The 21996-nt window shown below is 37.6% G+C and overlaps 2 protein-coding genes across 3 annotated transcripts in view; both read right to left on the bottom strand.

The window, feature by feature from the left end:
• Positions 1–844: 844 nt before the first annotated feature.
• On the bottom strand, positions 845–17866 carry aif1l (allograft inflammatory factor 1-like). The gene is made up of 6 exons (XM_051894120.1): positions 17649–17866; positions 17387–17448; positions 11395–11461; positions 8508–8549; positions 5876–6038; positions 845–2607 (listed from the first exon to the last, which is right to left on the bottom strand). The coding sequence occupies exons 1-6, from the start codon at positions 17671–17673 to the stop codon at positions 2520–2522; spliced, it is 447 nt and encodes a 148-aa protein (XP_051750080.1). The 5' UTR covers positions 17674–17866; the 3' UTR covers positions 845–2519.
• Positions 17867–19572: 1706 nt separating this feature from the next.
• Positions 19573–21996, bottom strand: part of lamc3 (laminin, gamma 3) — a 77735-nt gene continuing 75311 nt past the window's right edge. For both annotated transcript variants that reach the window (XM_051895076.1, XM_051895077.1), the window contains 4 exons: positions 21770–21966; positions 21251–21394; positions 20903–21002; positions 19573–20487 (listed from right to left, as the gene is read on the bottom strand). In XM_051895076.1, the coding sequence (XP_051751036.1) occupies positions 20237–20487; positions 20903–21002; positions 21251–21394; positions 21770–21966 (692 nt within the window). In that variant the 3' untranslated portion in view covers positions 19573–20236. The remainder of the gene's footprint in view (positions 20488–20902; positions 21003–21250; positions 21395–21769; positions 21967–21996) is intronic.

Genomic DNA, 21996 nt, shown 5'->3' with positions numbered 1-21996 from the left:
GTTTTCCAGACCATATTTAACAAATGTTTCTTACAGCATTATTTTCAACATTATATTTTATTTTTTTCCCCACTGGTTTTCTTGAAGTGATAACATGTGCTTACAAGATGAGAAGAAACCTTAAATGCTTTAAAATCTGTGTATATATATTCACCTCTGACACATCGGTTTGATACTGCAGCCATTGTTTGATTTGCATGATCACTAAACAGTAAAGTCTGATTGAGATGATCGTTTTCTCCTTTATCTGTTGCTGGTTTGTGTGCGCACACACACACTCAAAAGAGACTCGCTTATCATAATCATAATTATTAGACTACACTTTAACCCTAAAAGAAAACTTGCAACTTTACTATTATGAAAAATAAGAGCAAACCTAATTTTCCCTAAATGAAGACATCCCTTAATGACTACAAAAGGAGATTGTGTCACATTTTGCACAATTGGGGAACATTTTTACACACACACACACACACACACACACACACACACACGTTTGTTTTTGTGGATTGTGGGGATATTCCATAGGTGTAATATGGTTTTTATACTGTACAAATTGTATTTTCTATCGCCCTACACCAACCCTACACCTAAACCTATCCATCACAGAAAACTGCACCTGTGTGAAAATTTTTTACTTTCTCATTTAAACTCATTCTGTATGATTTATAAGCCTTTTGAAAAATGGGGTAATGTCCTCATAAGTCACCCTCTCCTTGTAATACCTGACATACCCATGTCATTATACAAATTTGTGTCCTGATGTGTCTCACACACACACACTCTCACACACACACACTCACACAAAGAGAGAGCGAGACAAAGAAAAGAGCTCCACTATTAGTTCAGGTGTAACAGTAGGATATTTACTTCCTTTGGTGTTTGCAAAAAAAAAAAAAAAAAAAAAAAAAATTCTAGTTTACAAATGCCCCTGCTAATTAATATGCTGACATAAAACTATTAATAACTCATTAAAAATGCACAATCTAACAAATAGCAATACAGTGCAGCCATCAATTCACACTTCACTGATTTGAGGAAAATAAAAATGTCATTGAGATAAATTTGAACAGAGGCACAGAAAAAACCCTATAAAATATGTGACAGAGACAAATAAAGAGTTGCTTTGTTTGCAGATAAAATCTGAAATGGAAGTGAAAGCCACACCTGCTACTGTTGACTGATCTGTTATGTCTTCATCTTAATTAAAAGAAAACAAAAACAAAAAACCTCTTGAAATCATTTTGCTTGCCTTACATAACACATCTTATACAAAGAAAACTTGATGAGGCCAGTGGAAAATAAAATAGAGGACAAAAGCACTACTGGAATATTTGCATCAGAGCTGCACAACACATTTTGCTTGGGTTAAAAACATGACAACATTTCCAAGGACTACACCACACAACGACATTCTTGGAATGTCTCAAAAAACGACTCAGCAGAATATAAATTCCAAGCACACCACACACACAAACAAAATCCATTTCAAAGATGCTTCACTCAATCTTCACTCAAAACCTCTGCTACATCAAACTGAGTGAGGCACTTGGAAAGAGTGGTTTCAAACTAATCGGCTATAGTGACTAAAACCAACCCTCCTACAGATCTAAAAAGCTGCGATCAGTGACACATCCTTCCGACAACATCATTCCCAATTTAAGCAGGAGAATTTATAAAAGCTTGCCTAAAAGTGTGATTCAAAGCATGTCTGCACAATATGTGTGTACTTGACTGATAATGTGCTTATACAGTATAATGTTACAGATTACAGTCATTGGATACGCACAAACAGGATGACAAGAAACAGAGAGTTTGAAGACTGTGTGGAGAGTGAAAAAGGGATGAGCAGAATGAGCAAACAAAGTTTAAGGAATGAACGGTCTTCCCTTTTTGCCTTCTCCCTCACTCAAATCCCAGCATTCTCACTTCCTGTGCCTTGGAAAGCAGTTTCATGGCTGAGCACTAACTGAATCTTAAGAGAGCCTCTCACACATCTACAATGTCACACTATAGGACAAATTGAGCAGAGTTACCAAAATGCAGATACGACTGAACTGGCAAAACATGAACATATTGAAATAAAAAAACAAGCACACATTTTGGGGAAGACGAAAAATCTTAATTCTCAATCTTAATTCTTAAAATCTATCTTGCAAGCTAAAATTGTCATCCCATACACACTATACTTAGTACACTTTCAGTGTTATACACTAAACTTCACTAGTACTTCACCCACAGGATTTGTGCTTGTAAACACTATTCAAAAACACCCTTTTCATATAAATATATACATTTGTTTACTTATAAAAAGCTACTTTGCGCTTTGACTTCTTCACAGCAAATATATAGACATCTTTTCACTTTTTTTGTCCTTCATTTTGTCCATCTATGAACTAAGATTTCCCTGGATCTTGGCAAAAAGATTCTAGGTAAGGCTATAGAAACCTAGCACCTAATGGTAAATGGGCGGGATTTGCAAATGCAGGGACGCCAATCAAATCCATCTCCACACCACTCTATGGTAGGCTGGTGATGTCACGTTTGGGTGGGGGTCCATCAGGTTTACCACTGGTCCCATTAGCTTTGTCTTCAAACATCATAACCCTGTATGAGAGAAGAGAGGAAATTTGATATCAGTAAAATCAAGCCAAAGTAATTCCATTTCAACCATCAGATCTAAAATATTCCAGAACAGGGGTGTAGACATAATGAGGAAAAAAAAAAAAAAAAAAAAAAAAACCCTCCTCTTGGCACCTAGAAGTAACTAGAAAAAAAACTTCATTTAAAGTGGAAAATCAAATGTCAAAATATTAGAAACATTTATGGTAAAATATTTAAGCCATTAGCTTTGCAAGTATTTTTATGTGCTTTAACCCTTTTAAAGTTTAACCCTTTGGTCCTCTTGGGTCGAAAACGGCCGAAAAATTTTCCTTTTTGAAATGTAATTTTTTTTTTTTGCTTTATCGGAATGGGAATGATCATGATTCGGATATGTTAAAGGGGCGAAAAAAATAGTCACACTTTGCTCCTACGCGGTCAAAAATGATAGACAAAAAATAAATGGGAAATACAAAAAAAAAAAAAAAAAAACGAAAACTAAGAGAATCTTTTGGTGGTTACACCACAGCATTACACTGGTTTTTCTTTTTTTACTCCCACCAGATGGCACTAATCTACCTTAAAAAAATTGGATTTTAAACGCATTGTCTCTATTTTAACATGGAATACTGCTTTCATTGAAAAATTATTTAAAAATATATTTGAAAAGGAATATATTTTATTTTTTCAATTGGGAAAAATAGCTATTAAAAATTGTATAAATATTGCATAGTACCATAAAATCCCCTCAAAATTTTAAATAATAATCAAAATATTAATGAACAAAAAATTATATTAGTTTTCCTGAAAAAAATAAATTAAAAAAATAAGCAAAATAACTGTAATTTAGATCAAATGTTTTATTTATAAATATAAAATATTATATTACAGAGGTCAACATATATAACATGAACATGCATGTTAGGCACACAAGGCTTCTATGTCCAACTATAGGTATTTAAGAACACCACACAGGGAGTTAAAATGCGTTGTGGTGTCCAATCAGTGTCAACACTGGCTATAATCAATTCCAGCTTCCCACTGAGCAAAACAACTAGATTCGTAAAGAAAGCTAGAGATAGCATAAGTGCTCTGTAAGAGAAAAGAAATTGGACTAGCTTGTGGAACCACAAAGGCTGAATCAGACAAAACCTTGGTGTCTTGGAGATTTCAGATAAAAGAGAGAACAGAGGGTGACAGTGACGGCGAAGAACTGCTGACTGATCTATTCAGACCATGCGACTTTCTGTTTCAGGTAAACCTTGACAAATCTCTCATAAGCCCTTAACAAGCCCAACTTAAGTCAACTAACAGCTAGTCACAAATTGCCCATTCAAAATGTGTAGAATATGGGATTTGAACAACTTGCGACAGAGTTACGGGCAGAAACCGTACCACAAATTGTGCAGTTTACCGAAGAAATATGTGCAATAACTTTTCGAAATGGTCACACATACCAACTTCCGCCTGGTGCACTATACAATAGCTAAAAAAAAACAACAAACCTGAATCAAATCTAGGGACTTATAACATCTTAATGTTTCATACAGGATTCCTTTGTGTTTTCCTAACTGTACCACCTGCTAAATGATGCCCACATTCTCCACCATATCTTCACTCGTTACCGCAATCATATCTGTTCCCTTTCACTCTGCTACAAGCATTTACTTGTGATCCAACATACACTTGGAGGTCAATGGCTGTTCAGCCAGAATGTTCTGTACTGTGATTCTCAAATGTGAATAGTTGTGTGTTAGAGACTTCAAAACTCTAGTCTGTGTGTCCACTAAAAAGCCTTGTGAAAAACAGCTTAAAATGGTTTCAATGAATCATCAAACTTGGCACAAACTAGTGTTTGTCACAGAAAACCTAATTTTCTTTTAAAACCACAGCCATGTCTTTCACAAAAAAGGCAAAAAGGGAACGGAAAACAGGAAGCTGAAGGTTTTGCTTATCACTTCCACTGAGAATAGGGAGGTGTTCAGGGGTACCCGTGCCAAATTGGACAACATTCACACTTGTGTCATTAACAGCCAGAATTAGGGATTGCTGTATTTCCTACCCCGCCCAAAAAGATGCATATGTGTGTGTGCACACAAATGTTACTGTATAAAAAAAGGAAATCCTAAAGCTAAAGGACTTCCAGGATCTGATCGTGTCGCGATCATGACGCAGTGTTTTCCAACGTCATTTAAAAGTTCAACCAATGGAAACTGGATCTCGGGTATGGTAGGTATGACGGAGACCAATCGGATACTGTTTTACAGCTGGAAAGCACTTGGATTGGATTGATCGCTCAGATTGAAAAGTCTTGATAAATCGTAAAATGTATCATAGACAATAAAGCTTTTTGAATTGAATCGAATTTAACCATGCGCCATTTATTTACTATGCACCATCTTATTACTTGTTACTTCTATGTAATTATAAATATTTTTAATGCTTTTTGGTGTTTACACATGTAACATATGTTAGTAAAACAGATCAAGCATGAATAACAAAATAAATCATTAAATTGCATCACTTTTTTCTGGGGTTTTCTCAGCAGTGTTGTAACACAAGAACCTCCAAATATGATCAAATATGTTTTCTTCAAAATTGTAAAGGTTTTCTATCAAATGAGACCATGTACTTGATGATACCTTGTTACCTTGATACCCCCCCCCCCCCCCCTTAAACAATATAAAACAAAAACAAACAAAAGATACTGTCACAAAATATAAGCCTAACTTCAATGACTGACCTAGGTGACAATGCGCTGCACAGTTCAGACAGCATGACAGAACGTTTTTTAACAAAAGATTAATTTGTCAACACAAGACCACCAAAACATTTTTTTTTTTTCCCCATTTCATTTGATAATTCCAATATCGATAATTGACAGCCACAGTTTAATTTTATCAGTCACTCAAGGCCATTTATTTATATCCTTCGGTATCGATTTAGTATTGATACTGAGGTACCAGAGGCTTGTACTGTACCAAAGCCAAATTTCTGGTATTGATCCAATCCCTAGTGTCTCATGGTGATGACATCACCTGTCACAGCAGATCCCTCTCCCACTGAGAGATAATGGCACAGATATGCCGATCCTGCACAGGATGTGCTGACAAGATTAAACACACACACGTCGACATATCTAAAAATAGCTGGATTCAGTCAAAGCAGGAGATAGTCCGACAATTCAGCATAATGGCATTTGCCAAAATTAAAAACAAGATAGAGAGAGAACATGCATAAAGAATCACAGAAACATGTTTAAACACACACTTACAGTTTGAGAACAGCTGATCGCTTGCCAAGCATCATTTTCACAAAGTCCCTGTAGTTGATGGTGTCACTGCAGCCCCCCGTCACCTCTGAGATCATTTTCTTCATCTCCAGATGAGTCTTTGGCACACCCAACTTCTCCATCATTCGCTTCATGCCCATCATGTCTGCAAAGGAAACATACAGCCATCACACAAACACTTTCATCATACCAACAGAGATCTACTACATACCCACTTTTACAGCTTGACAGATAGATAGCTAATAAAGATGGGATGGCTGACGAGTTGTCCATCAATGAACGAGTCAATTAATGAGGTCATTATTTAGCCCATATATTTGTTGAATATCTGTCATTAACCCTTTTGAATGACTGCACAGCCCATGTACACATGCAGATGGATGTCTTTGGCTGTTGAGTTAAGATTTTGTTAAGTGTGGTATCAAGTTAAAAATAGTCTAACTTTAAAAAAAAGTTGTCCTCTAAGAAAGAGATCATCCTATTTATACAAGGTTTACTTAAAGGATAAGTTCACTTCAGAATTCAAATTTCCTGATAATTTACTCACTCCTATGTCATCCAAGATATTTACGTCTTTCTTCAGTTGAAAAGAAAGGAAAACATTCCAGGATCTTTCTCCATATAGTGGTCTTCACTGGGGTACAATGGGTTGAAGGTCCAAATTGCAGTTTCAATGCAGCTTCAAGGGGCTCTACACGATCCCAGCCGAGGAATATACTTCAAATGAAATCGAAGAGCGAACTGATGTGACGTCATTTCAAACAAAATCAGGCCAAAATGAAGTTTGTTTTGTGCTCTTTTTGGAAGTTCGAAGCAGCTTGCCAAAACAAACTTTCAGGAAAAGTTCGCCCCAGCTGCAAAACACCTTCGTACTTCCATTGGTCCGTGACGATAACGTAATAGGAGGTGTGCGCTGAGGCTCCGCCTTCTTTCGCATGGAACCCTTTTCTGACTGATTTCGCGTGTTGAATTCGTTGAGGTAAGATCTCCGCGGGTGAAAACATAAACACACTGGATAGCCGCTTTATAGTACAAAATGAAGTTGTGCTTCTGATGAAATGAGGCACTGAAGTACCGCCCTACTGCGGTACTTTGGTCTACGTCACGCATGACCTTTCCAACATGATTACGTAATGCGTGGCACATCGCAGAGCTAGTGCAAAAGGAGCATTTGTGGTTAAAAAGTATATACATTTTTTTTTTCTTTTAGAAAATAAAGACCCTTATTTCTCGGCTGGGATCGTGTAGAGCCCTTTGAAGCTGCACTGAAACTGCAATTTGGACCTATATTGGGCCTAAAAAAGTACAATATCTTTCTGACTGAAGAAAGAAAGATATAAACATCTTGGATGACATTGGGGTGAGTAAATTTTAATTCTGAAATGAACCAATCCTTTAAAACAGATTATATAGTTTGGCACAACTCTAACACTCACAGAAATGCAAACTTTAAACTTTAGCAATGAACACGTGATAGCATCCTGAAGACAACAACACATATGTGTGATCTGTGCTGGGTGTGTAAAACAGCCACAGAGCTCATAATAGTAAGTAGAGCTACACAGAGCTGTCACTGTTCATCTGCCCACATCATTTGCATTAGTGGAAAGATTTCAAAGACTTATTTTATCCTCATTGTACATTAAATTTTTGTGTCCGACATTATACAGTACGCCTCTCACTCATATAAACATACTTGCTATCACAAACCACACATTTGTGCAAGTATACTATGAATAATCCACTGAAGTGCCCTCATCTCTGTGGCACAAACTTCAGCTGTTTAGATTTACAAGCCTATGCCACTTTCCTCCAACATCTGATGTGGGCAAGCCTGTCATTTGCATAGAAATGCATTTCTGAGTGAAAAAGTAGCAGAAAATAGGACAGGACTTCAATTTGTTTGAAGATTTTACTGCGTGAGCAGTACTAGTGAGCTTAAGCTATGTTATTATTTATCATATATTAATATATGTTACTAAATATTGTATTAGTAATATTGTTAATGTTATTTATCCCCACCTACATTACATTGTGGTTACATCATCCACAAAGTTGTATTAGATGTTTTAGTTGTTTACATTTAGATGAAAAATTCAAAATAACATTCACTGATGAATCATGCTCAATAAGACCATAACACTTTACGCAAATACATAAATGCAAGCACTTAGTGTGTTGCCAGTTGATTCTCTTGATTTTCTTGCTCAGTCTTTATTTCATGTTGTTTTGACAATGAAACTGAAACATGTTCTACACGTTCTACAATGACTCTTTTAGAGCACTGGTTCTCAGGATGGTTCTAAGGACCCCAGGATGATTTAAAGTAAGCATTCAGCTCTTAAAACTTTTGGAATAATGAAATTTAATGTAAAGAAACAGAAAAATATTCAAATTGTAAGACTAAAGTGTGAACTGCCAGTCAAAAATTAAAATGAATCTTTTCATATGGTGTTCCTGAATATTATTACAGTGACTTTTAAGTTGGTTACAGGTTAGTTCTCATGTTTCCCATCTGTCAAGCATGGTATCGTGTTGTGGGCATGACAAAAGAGGCCTTCCTCACTAACACTCACAGTCTTAACTACACATGCACACAGACACACAAACTTACCGATCTCCCCCTGATCGTTCAGGTCAAACTCTGCATATTTATCTGTGGATTGGGAAAAAAAAAAAAAAAAACAAGCGACATTTTTAATAGGTCAGCAAGAACAATGCAAATGTACAAAGCATAAACACACACACACAACCTCCAGCAGCATCTGACAGTGGCAGCATCTAGAGGTCAAGCATGTGACCGCTGCGGTTCAGAGGGAAACAACAGAGAGGAAGTTTGGAAAGCCCTGCATTTTTAATCGTAATGAGGCCTATTTCACAAAGGATGGCTAGCTATATCTGTAAATGAGGACAGCTAGTACCAGATTTGAATCCTTGTCCTATTTGATTTTGCTAGATTATTCTAGTTCTAGAATTTTTCCTCTCTCTCCCCTCGATCTCTCTCATTCTGTGTTGTTTCAATCTCACAATGAGGCTTCTGTTGGAGTGGACGCATTGAAAGTGTAACGGAGTCACCGTGAGAGGAGGCTGATGGGAAGGAGAGGGTTACAATGGCCCCCTATGAACACAAACGCAGCCTGTTCAGCCCCGAGCTGAATGAGTGCGTGTGAAACAGAGCTGGCAAGAGAGGTCGTTTATCGAAATGCACTGACGCTGCCTAAATGTAACTCACAATTTTCACTCACTGAATCACTATCTCTCTAAATGGTTCTTTTTTTGGATAGTGTCCCCTCTTATTCTCAACTGTATTCTTTTCACCAAACTCTCTCATTTCATTTCTGGATATAGGGCAGCAGCATACACACACTGACATTAGTGGGTCAAACACTGCGGCAAGTGCTCCGACTGTGTGTGTGGGAGAGCGTGCACCTTCATTTCAACAGTGTCAAGAGCAATCTCAAGGGTTGAGCACTACTCCTGTCCATTGTGCCTGACTTCTGTTCTGTCCTTTCCTTCCCTCTGTTTTTTTTTACTCTGTTTAACAAGAAATCATTGTAACATTTAGAGCCACTTAACTCCTTTAACCTGATCACTCCCTCTTGATAATGGCCCACAAACCCAAATGTACACACTGTGGACGGCTGGTAGTAAATAATTTAGAGTCCCTTGGGTCTAAAGTCAACATGAAACATGCTTTGCAACACATTTTATTCTGTAATCTGACGTATTTCTGACTGAAACAGGAATGAGAGAGAGAAAGGGGAGAAAAAGTAGAGCAGGAGTGGGCATTACGCAGCAAAATGGAGACAGGTGGTTAGTGGGGAGGGGTTGAAAAGTAAGAGGATTTCATGATGTCAGCCTGAATTTAAGCATCACATTATAATGTACAGTACGAAAGTGGATATTCATTTAAGTATTAGTGCTTTCTATTAGTGAGCATTAGATGACGGCAAAGGTGTCCAAATGTAAAAATAGAAGAAATTAAATAGAGTTTAGAGATTTGTATTAATCGTAGTGACATCTGCTAAGTACCGGTACTTCTGTACCAAGTAGATACTGATATTTTAAAATGTGACACCAGCATTTCTGCAGTTCCGGTAGTATAGAGTACCAGGTATATTCGGTACCCAATAGGCTGGTGTTGACGGTGTTACCGGTGTTCAGCTGCAACAACGGCTACATCACTTGCCCACCGCGGCACCGGCCCCAACCGTTGTTTTGATTTTTTTTTAATAGAAAACAGACACTGCAATTAAAAACTTAACGCATCTGCTCAATGCAGCGTGAGTCAAATGAGAGTCGCCGCACAGATCAGCAGCAGGAGTCAGATTTTTATTCATTACGAAAGTGAGGAGCTGACTGACAAGATAATGGCAGAAGATTTTTGCAATATTTTGGATTTAAACCCCATGCTAATAGGGAACCTGCAAAAGATTAGCTGTTTTTCTAGTTGTTGTGTTTTAATTAAGAATAATAACCCACCATTCAAACAATGCCGCCCTCGAATTGGCAGTAATTTGAAAGTTAAAGTAAATTGCGCACGGCCACACGGGCATTCATTCGGTGCGTGTCTACTGGCTTGGACCATTTTCAGTTCATTCCTATGGAAGCTCAACTTCCATATGAATTAATTGAAAACACTTGTTCTGCTCTGCACCGTTATGAATGCCCGGCCGTGCGTGTTTTACTTTCGCTTTCAAAGTAGCGATTTAAAAGCGAGGTGCAAAAGAGTACCCGCTGAGAGCCGGCTGCTTTCAAATGCTCCTGTGTGTATCTGCGCAAGCGATCTGTGAAATGCGTCAAAGGTTTCGATTTACAATGTTTTTTTAAGCATTGATCATTGTAGCCAATCAGACATATCTGTTGAGTGTGTGAACGCAGTGGCCAATCAGAGGTGTCTGCTCAACACCGCTCAAAACAAGAGTTTTTGTTCACCACTCCCTTTAGAGTTCTGCACGCTTATATGTATATACACAAACATACATTTTTTTCCAAGCATCTTTTTCCATCTTTTCCAAACACATTTTTTACTTGGAAAAACACTACTTGGAACTTGTATCAAAACAGTAAATGGGGTCAATATTTACTTCAAACATTAGAAAGAGCAGGAAGATGACTTCAGAATTCAGGTGGCTGAAGTGTGCATGAGGGTTTTCACAGAGAAAAGCAAAACCACATTTAAGCTTTGACCAAAAGGCTCAGAGGACTGTTCGTTTACATTCCAGTTGTCCTTTCCCACACACACACACAAACCGTTATTCTCCCCTCCCACAAGAAGCACATGTCCAAAACCCTTAGCGCTAAAACAACAACAAGGGGGCAAGACCAGAACATTCCTGCTAGACCATATGGAGAAAGCAAGTCAATCACACATGCGCAAACACCCACACAAACTCTCTTAGCATTCACACCACAAACACACAGACCTAAACGTGTGCATATAAACGCTGGAGAGAATGTGTTTAAAATATTTCAACTATCCTTTAGTTTGGAACTCTTACTTTTAAAAGAATCCAACTTCTCTTGTAAATCCTCCTCATCCCGGTACTTCTGATCTTCCATAAACTCCTGCAAATAGAGAGAATGAAAGAGAGAGCATGATCTCTAACTGGAACAGACCGGGTGGATAAATGATTATAAATGATTATGGTTGTTCTTCCTCATGCCAGAAGCCCAGAGAGTGAGCAGAGCGCCGATTCTCCACCATGTAGTTTTATTTTCTAGGACGGTGCTTTTTCATGGACACCCAAATATAATCACCCAAATAAAACATAAAGACAGCCATATATTGTCATGTATAAAACCCATATATGTCTGCGGCTACATTTAAAACAATTGATCATTTCATTAGGAGCTTTTGCACCAGAGAAACTTCTTCATAGTTCCTATAACTAATGGTGGTAGTATCCGCTTTTTGGCGTGTTTGTACCACAGGAAATGGGAATGATTTTAGATCTAGGAATGACTTTTGGAGGGGAACATAATTAGTTTTACTTCAGAGTAGGGTCTAACCCAGCACAATAGGAACTACCAGTGAGGTACGAGTGTGCTGATGCGCTTAATGCAATATATAGCCTATATATTTGCTCCATGAACATGGTGATGGATGATTACATACACATGATTATGCATTTCTGCTCAGCTAGCGTCACTGGGCATCAACTACATGGCAAACGCCATAATACTTGAACCGTTTACTTTCTTTGTTTAACAGTTGTATCCAATAACATATAAGATAGGACTGTTAAACAGATTGTAAACTATTGAAGACAGAGAATGTGAGCACTGTGTGCTCAGGCTCTGGCTAAGCTGTTCTCATTGCAGTCAAAAAAGTCCTGCACAACAACCAGAGCAGCAGGACATAAGCAACGGCTTGCGTCCCTTCAAAGTTCTAACTGGCGGTGCAAATGCAACCAGGAAAATTTAGTTCTTGGGGGACTGGCCTAGTGGTTAGTTCCTATAACTTAGTTCCTATATCCACCCAGTGCGAAAGCCCCTAATAAGTGAATTACAAAAGTTCCCTGTAACTTTCAGACAATGAACCTGAATGACCTTTTCAGTCTTTAGAACTATCTAAGAACTTTTTAAAGAACAAGCTGGTTAAATATTTTAGAGCCATTACCCATAGAAATTCATTCAGATTTTATTAACATTTTCAGACAATTCTCTGATATGCCTAGGCTTTGTGGGATGCCTTTCCGTTTGTGGCCCCCCAACTAAATCGAAGAATGAACTGGTGCAATATCATTTCGAACATAATCAGGCCAAAACAAAGTTCATTTTGGGAGTTCAAAACAGCTTTCCAAAGCCATCATTCCAGAAAAGCTCACTCCGGCTTGTAAACACCTTCAAACTACCACTATAAGTGGCAATTACGTAATGGGTAGGCGTGCTCTGAGGCTCCACCTTCTCTGATGTGGAAATCATTTCTTCTGTTCAGTTTGTCGAGATCAGACATGAACACACTGAAGAGCTGCTTTATAGTAGAAAGTAAATGCGATCTGTTTTGACAGGAGTGTCGAATTGCAGAGCTAAAACATGTCCGCATTGCTATGAACAGATGCTTTCTTAACTGCTGTTTTCTCACCACTATCATTTTAGTTGTGTGTTTATTCTCTAATTGAGAGGAAAGTATGCAGTGTTCGCTAATAGTATGTCGCTGTTCTAGTATTTCGAACTTACTCACTGCCATGAGAATATCGGGGCCTTAATTGTAAGAAATCGTAGAGAATTGGTGCCAGTCGGAGGATAAGCATGCTTCATAAACGCAGGCAACTAGCTAGTGTAAACAGCAAAACAAAAAGGGCTTCCAAAGTCCTTATCGGGAACACTGAACAGTACAGAACAACACAACACTTGCTGTTTAATTCTAAAATCTTTGTTAATGATCTATGACATGACAAGACTCTGACTGAGGCCCATAAATCAAAGATCCACATGTGTCATATGAGACTTCACTATCAGTGAAGCATAATGTGTGTGTGTATTGGGGCGATTACACAGTGCGTCTGGGTGTGTTTGTGAGTGGATTTTAATTATGGTTGGCATGAGATGCTGCTGACTAAGTGAAGGAATGCGCTGTAAAAGCAAACAGCATGTGTGTGGATCTGTGTGTGGATCTATATGTGCCCGAGGAGCACCAGGAAACCTTGAACATTTAATTATGACTCATCAGTATGATGAAAACTATGCTGTGAGACTTAGCCCTCTGAGTCACGCTGAGAGATGAAATAGCTTCTACCTCAGTCACGACTACACATCAATATTCCTTCACACCAAAACTCGAAACTGAGTTTGTTTCATTAGATACACACACTGTTTGCTTTTCACTGGTCTGCAGCATCTCACAGTCACTACAGTGCTCTTATTAGATTAAGCATCAACACATCTAGGGCTGTCCCAGTGACAGAATTTCCCTTGGGGTGATTCTGAGTGGCTCAATATCGCAATATTATCGCCATTTTTCCCTATATAAATAAGTGTAACGATGTGGTCAGCAAGCACAAAGACAAATGAGATACAAAAACAAAACAGACTTTAATAACCATCCAAACAATCTGAACGAACACTCAAGAGAATACGCAAAATCACAAACGCATAAACGAGAACTGACCAAGAACAACTGAAACACAGGGCTATAGGTGTAGAGCAAAAGGAAACTAAACTAGACACAGGTGAAACTAACATGCAACTAGAAACAAATGAGGACATAGTCAGTAACCAATGGAACTGAAACTAAACAGAGCAGGGAAACAGGAACTTAAGGAAACAGAACAAAATGTCAAAATAAGGGTCACAACATAAACCTGAAAATAGACTCATCATTGGGCTATTGTTATCTGTATAACAATTAGTTCTGATCCTCGAATCTGACTGGACGAGAGGCTAAGACTGCTGATATTTTACCAGTATCAGCACTGAGATTTGTCTCTGCGCATTTTTGACAGGCTGTCAAAAATGGTGGCTGCAAGGGACTGTCTATGAGTGAGTCATTAAACCATCTATTCAACTAATACGTTCAAAAACGCATTTCATTCATAAATGAAACAAGATGTTGTAATTATTTTAACTTTGAGTGCCACTTTACAAGGCTCAATTGACGAGCAAAGCGTTGCTGGGATAACGCTGATGCTTCACTTCATAGAGACCAATGGCATTGATTCAAGCATTGACCAGCGCTGGCGCCATTAATTGGAAACACCCTTAAACATTAAAAAAAGATGCTGCGACAAATATATCGCTTTCCTTTTTGGACATGGTGAACAATTGTTTTCATGAATATGTGACTTGACCTGAAGAAGGACAGACACGAGCACAGTCGATCTCTCTCCATCTTTCTTTCTGTCCATTTAGTGCAAATCTACATGAGCCTCTGTATGAATCACAATAGTAACAAAGTCTTATTTAAGTAAAAAAAGAGCCAGTATGCAGAACAAAAATTACTCTTGTTATCATTATTAACTTATTTAACATTTAATACAACTGCATGAGGTATAAAACAAGAAGGGCATAGCCTCACGAAAAAAATAGAAAAAACCAGACAGCTGTGGTTGCTTGCCATCCTCTGTGGCTGGCTTGTCAGTATCGCAGTATTACAATAATGTGATTATTGCGACAGCCCTAAACATCTCTGACTGAGGCAAACAAAACATGCAAAAATTACACATCAGATTCATTTTCCAATGTAATACCACACCTTTTTTTTTTTTTTTTGTGGTAATAATACCACACAAGTATTCTTTCTGTCAAGAACACATAAAAAAAATTAGCCTATATTTTACAGAAAGAAATGGAAACTTATTTTAGTGTTGCTAAAACTTTCTGCATTATTTTCATAACAATTAAGCACATTTCCCTTAATTTATTATTACCAATAGGCAAGCAACCAGATAACTGTCATTATTGTATAAAGAAAATACAAATATGTTATTTAATATTAAGCACATAATATGCTATACCATAATTTAGGGAGGGTACTTGGTTTCATCGGTTGTTGATTGGATGGAGGCAGATCTGAATGTGAGCTTTAGGGTGATTGTAAGAAAAGGGAGGGGTTTAAGCAGACCAAATGATTGTAGAAGTCTGCCATACATAACAGAAAAGTCTGTTTGTTTCACCAGAAGATCAAGTTATGACATTTTGATAAAGAATTACTGCCATAAAAAATATATAAAAAGAACCATATTCATGGATAAATCCTTACAGTAAGATCAATAAAATGCATTTAGAAAACAAATAGTGAATTTCCATTTCATACTGACTTGCTGAAATGTCATGAAAACAATGTAACAATTAAAAAAAAAAAAAAAAACTTAATTGTGCTAAATTGACTTCAAATGCATTATGACTATAATTTACCATATTATGTGAAATGTAACATGCTCTTGACCCATTTCCAGAGATTCACCTCTGCGATATGTGCAGGTAAGCGCTCCGGATTGTCAGTACTGGTACGCCATAACATGACCTGATTTTCTCATCATTTCTAAATGTCCATGTGACCAAACCAAGCTGTCACTCCCACCACCAGCCGCAGTCCACATGAGAGAGAGAGAACAGCCACTGAGACTGCAGCTCAAATGCCACTGCTGCCCACTCCTCCATTTCTCGCCCACATAATGGGTCCATTCATGCTGGATCACAGACACCTGTTTCCCGTCTGAGAGTACAGAGACAGCCGGCTGCGGGGGGACACACTGCCTCTTATCACTTCAAAGAGGGCTGATTTTAAATATTAGCTTTAAAATAACATGGGTCAAGAAAATAAGCCTCTTGGGATTTTCATAAAGGTCTGGGATTGTTTAAAACGCCCAAGACCAGGTCACCTCTTTTACTTAAAGGTTAAGTCTTTTTTTTCCCCCATGTTAAAGTCTGCATAAAATGGAAGGTGCAATGGTCTTTTCTTCCTTATTGTGACGTATATTCAAATGAAACTGCTTCTGGAACAAGAAAATATAGGACGGGACTTGATTTTGTCTATTAGGGATTGATTGGATCGTTGGGGTTTCTTACTGCTCCGATCTGAAGTGAGTGACAGGTTGTCCCGCCTTCGTACTGGTAAACATGTCATCAGAGAAGAGATGTTGTTGCAAGAGGAAGGGAAGTTATTTTGATTAAAGATTACGGGGGCACACAAATAAAAAAATAATAATAATGATGTACGTGGATAAATCATTTCTAATAGATAATGCAATTTTACATGAAAAATATGAATTGTCAATTTTCTTTTCATGGTGACATTAAAATACTTTTAATATGCTTATAGTACCTATTTGTTTGTTGACTCCCCAAAAAACAACCATGTTTGAACATCCAGGCCCCGCCCAACACTGGTTCAACCAGTGGCGTGAGTTTTGGTGTAATGCTGCCTTCATGTGCTATCGAAAATTTGATAATTCCCACTTCTTAAATCGTGATTACGAGTTCATCGCATTCAAGTTTTTACCTGGGAAACTCGTATTTACAATAATTCCTAAAGCACGTGAAGGCAGCATAAGTTATCTGTTTGTCCGACCAATGGCAGACGGCCAAACTGTTAGGGGAAACCTTGAGCATTTAACGCAGCTGTGGATGACTCATACGCGGGTTGAACAGGGCTTTCAAATCCTAATTAACTGCCTTCCAACACAGCGATTTTTATCATTTTCACAGTCTCGTGCGTGCAGCAGCAATAATATGCTATTAAAACCCCGTAGGCAGCTCAGTAGGTTTTGAGACACAGCCTTGCTCTGGATTGTGAAATGATCTGCGGCTTAATGTGGTCGAGCTGTCTAACTAAATTAGGTCATGCTGCTGTAAAATCGAGCTTAAACAATTCCACTGCTGTCCAAAATAACATTTAACATCAACGAGACCACGATGAAGAAGGGAAGTAAAATTAAAAACCCTACTAATATTTACAGACAAAGCGGTTGGGAACACAAGAGTGAATGGAGGCGGTTCAATAATCTCGCTTTGAAACAAAAAATAATCCATCAACGTTAGCTTATTTACCTTATTGACTTCTTCCAGCTTCTCCCTCTGCTGAGCTTTGAGCAACCCGAAGGCTTTCCCGCCTGAAAAATGAGACATAGCGACCGTTATACACACGCCTGGATGTTTTATCCAGGTTGTCTGGTGCACTTGCAGACATGAGATAAGGACAATCGGCCGCTAGCGACGCACACACACGCGCACAGAACAAAAACAGGCTTCATCCGTACAACGGTGAATAAAGCTTCAGTTTACAACAAACAGATTTGCGACAACGGTATACCTTGTAAATCCAGGTTGGAAGGCATGCTGGTATGGTCGAGAGGTGGTAGTGAAGGTAGAGAGAGGAGAGACACTGGTGATAGATGACCGCTCGTGTCGGTTATGCGGGAGAGAGGGAATCTCACGCTGGTTAGAGGCGCAGCCGCGCAGGTCTCCCTGTGATGTGCTCACTGGCCGCCAGGAATGCAGCTACAAACGCCATCGTGTGGTGAAGAGAGGTAATGCAGGCTGAAATGACTGAACAGGGAAGCACCGGTATAACCACCCCCAATATTATTTCATTATATATATAGATTACACGTTTCGCTATCAAGCTACTGTTTTATCACTTTAAATGTATATAATAATAATAATCTGAAACCCCCCTAAAATGGTTGGCTGGTCTTAGCTGGTTTAAACTGGTCTCCTAGCCTGGCCAAGATGGTGTTCAGCTGGTTTTAGCTAGTTGGTCAGATGGTCTCCCAGCCTGACCATCTAAAATGGCAAAAAAACCCCTCTAAAACCAGCTATGACCAGGCTGGAAGACCAGCCAACCTGGTATATAATCATACATTTTATTTATTTAAAAAAGTATATTTTATTTTATTTTTTAATACAAAACAAATGGTTTCAGGCATTTCTGCCGTGCTCAGCTCCACTATATAGTAAATACAGTACTTTTGTATTAAGTAAATTTTCAAATATCGTATTGAATAGCTGCAAATATTGCACTTTTTTTTTACTTTCACGCTTTTGTTAAAATGCATATTTATAGTATTTTTCTTTTCTCCTATCTTTCTCTTTCTCTATTTTTAACTCTCAGCTTATAGACAAACCAAAAATTATTCAGACATTTTTTATATATTTTTAATAGTGGGTGCACTATATAGTTCATTTATGTAAGTGAGGATAGCAAAATAAAGTAAACTGTGACATATTATACCCAAAAATTCTTCATACAGTGGACTACCAGTAAAATTGATAAAAATTTGGAACCAAAAATTATTCAGACACTTTGACCTGACCATGTTTTGCTTAAGTGTTATCTGACATAATTAAGATTATTTTTTTTTTTCTGAGAGTTTAACTCTGAGATCTTGTCATATTTTATTACCATTTTTTTTTAAACTATAATGAATAAACTGTAATAATGAATGAAATGTTCAAGGTGTCTGAATACATTTTGGTTTGACTGTATATATGTGATTTTATCTTTGCTCTGACCTGTAGTCAGAAACATTTGATTTCATGCAATTACTGTTACCAGGGTGGGTTTCATCAGACAGATTTTAATATTATTGCTTCCAACAATTTGCCTTTGATAGCTACCTACCACATTGGGTTCGATAGCTGTTCTCAACAGCTTTAAGTATTGTATTTTGTGTTAAAAACCTAACTTGTGTATCAACATTAAACATGTAGCTCTGTAACTGATCACTAATAATTATCTGTACTAATTATCTGTACAGATATGACAGTAGTTATGAACGCAGGTTTGATTTTGTGATGCAGTATGGATGTGTGTTATAGTGTGAACTGTTAAGTATGGTTTTCTGTTTTTGACATAAATAGCTCCCTTTGTATTGAAATAGAAGATAAGTAAAGTGTCCATAGTCTTTGGTTCAATGGGGTTAAGAACAGTTAAATGGTATTAGCTCAGTCAATGGGTCAGATAAGAGATGAAAAGCTCAGTCTTCACAGGAAGCAGCTAATACAATAAGCCACAATACAACAAAAATGATAGTAAGCAAACAATAGCCACGCAGGCTCCATGTTGATAATATATTCCAAATAATGGAAAATTGTAGCTATTCATAGCCATTTCCTTTTGTAACTAGAATTTATGAACAGATGGATAATAAGCACAAAAATAAATATTTAATATGCCATGTTAGATATTAAATAAGTAATAAGTTGCATGTCAACAGACTCACAAGTAAACACAATGATGTTCAATGTACTGAAAGCAGCATGACACACAATGTTTATTTGATCTTGATTTACTGGCTTTAAAAACAAATTTTCAGTTTTCAAACTCGTGTGCAGCACAAACAGATTAATTTGTGTGGATGGCTCCCCCAAGTGGCCAAAAAAAGGACCATATCTTTACAGGAATGCCCATTAGTTAATGTAGGTTAATATATGGGAAAATTGCATATTACTACAGTACATTGCATGCAAACTTCATAATATCATTCCTTAAAGTCTGCAAAACATCAATATTCAAGCCTAATGTCAATGTTATTCTATATAGAAGCACGATATTGATCACGCTGGCATTATGCTTGACTACTGATGATTTAAATTCAAAGTGCTAGTGTATAAATGCCATCACCTGCATTTTGGACTGTTTACTGATAAAGTAAATAAGTAAATAAAGTCACTCTGTCTTCACAACAAATTAATGTTTATAAAGAATTTACATTTTAATGTGATATCTATATGTTCAGGTTTGCTTTTATAACAGACACAGATGAAAGAGTAATGTAGAGGGTTGTTCCTTTCCTTGATTTCTATTGCTTTCCTTGATTTAGATGACTAACTAACTTGAGCTACCTCAATGTCCCTCTAAAAGACTAGATAACTTATAGACTTCTTCCTCACACCAGCTCAGTGCCCTTTTTGTGGGCATGTTTTGGGCAAGTTTTGGGCGATGTCAGTCAGACTGTCTCTTTCTTCTTGTATGTCCTGCAGGTTCTGTTTGAGATTTTGCAGCTGTTTCTCTTGATCGTGTGCAGCACTCTGAAGCCTCTGGATCTTTCCGGTGAGAGAGGGACTCTCCACGGCACCCCGGAGAACATGAAGACGGGTTGCCGTCTCATTCAGGATATGGTCATAGTTCTCCAGCACTACATTAGCTTCTGCCAACAGAAATGGGAGAAGAGTAAGATTTTGAGATTATTCATTTATTGGAAGATTACCTTCTTCATCTTTTTAGAAAAAAAAAAATAATAAAAAAATAAAAATGAAGATATAAAACAAAACAAAGCAAAGCAAAACAAAATATATAAATAAAAAGCACATTGAAAATAAAATAAAGCAAAGCAGAACAAAGCAAAAAACAAAACAAAACACAAAATCCATCCTTCAAACAGCTTTCCCTATATAGGGTTATGGGAATAAAATAAAATAAAATAAAATAAAATAAAATAATAACAAAAAAACAAACAAACAAAACAAATAAAATAAAATTCATCCTCCAAAACAGCCTGTATGTAGGGTTGCGAGGATAAAAACATTAAAAAATAAAAAAATAAAATAGGATTGTGAATTTACCCAGTTGTTTAAGAAGCAGAGTTAGTGTGTTTGTAAAGGACTGTAGCTGACTCTTGGCTGTCTCCATGTTGTTTATCATACTCCTTGAAGAAAGCATGTCCTGAGGAGAAATGGCACATCAACATCATGGCAATGCAAATACAACCTCCTCGGTCAATATCAATATCGTGTTTAATACTTTTATGTTTTTCTCTGGTACATGTACTGCAGTGTCTCAAACCCCCTAAACAGACCGGTGATACTGAATGTCTGGCAGAAGTCCTTGTTCTAATAATAATGACATTGAGGTTCTAGCCAACTGGACAAACATTGGCAATTCCACTATCAAGTTAAAGCCAAATTGTTTACCTCCTCTGCCTCCATGGTTTGCTGTTTCTGCGCAGCTTGGCTTTCCAGCTCAGTCAACTGCTCCAGGGTGGTGTCCACAGCTGAACGCAACTGTCCAGATGCATGTTTTGCCCGTTTCCCCTGTGTCAGAGATGCTTTGGCACCCTGTCATGAATAAAAGCATAACAGGTCTTTCAGTTCCCATCAGTTTTTGTTTCAGTACAGGCTCCTCGAGGCAATGCAGTGTTTATACACATTTTGGGATTTAGGGACTTGATTTGATTAAATTGCCTTTCAGAGTGCTATTATACACATTCTATATGTGTGTGTGTGTGTGTGTGTGTGTGTATATATATATATATTAATTATAAACTTCTATAACCACAGTGTGATTAACGGAATGAAAATATTACCAACTAATACTTTGACTGAATGCCTTTCTTGCTTGTTTGTCATTTGGACAGACTTTAGCTAAACATGACTGACAAATATAACCGTTTAAGTGTTTGTTGGATGCATGTGTACTTCAGCATATCCTACTTTAGCCACTGCATCTGAAGACTCTTTGGCTTGTTTAGCTGTGCTTCTTGCAGCAGTAGCATTCTCCACTGCAGGTTTGATCTCGGTCTGATCAAGTTTTTTTTTCACGTCCACCAGGGTCTTTTCTTTCAGCATCTTCTCTCTCTTCAGATACCCTTTGATGAGTGTAGGCAGTTGAGGCCAGTCTTGTTCCATGTCTACAGCAGAGAACATTATTAAAATGTAAG

This window comes from Ctenopharyngodon idella, chromosome 5 (genome assembly GCF_019924925.1).
Source record: "Ctenopharyngodon idella isolate HZGC_01 chromosome 5, HZGC01, whole genome shotgun sequence".
In the NCBI taxonomy this organism is placed as follows: Eukaryota; Metazoa; Chordata; class Actinopteri; order Cypriniformes; family Xenocyprididae; genus Ctenopharyngodon; species Ctenopharyngodon idella.
The sequence above is the reverse complement of the archived record's forward strand: the minus strand, read 5'-3'. Positions and strand labels throughout refer to the sequence as shown.

Bases quoted from the DNA above. Each gene is read 5' to 3' on its own strand.
- aif1l (XM_051894120.1), bottom strand. From the start codon at position 17,673: ATGCCTTCCAACCTGGATTTACAAG. The intron at 17,449-17,648 runs GTATACCGTTGT...CTCATTTTTCAG, and splicing joins TTCCAACCTGGATTTACAAG to GCGGGAAAGCCTTCGGGTTG. The intron at 11,462-17,386 runs GTAAATAAGCTA...CTCTATTTGCAG, and splicing joins AGCTGGAAGAAGTCAATAAG to GAGTTTATGGAAGATCAGAA.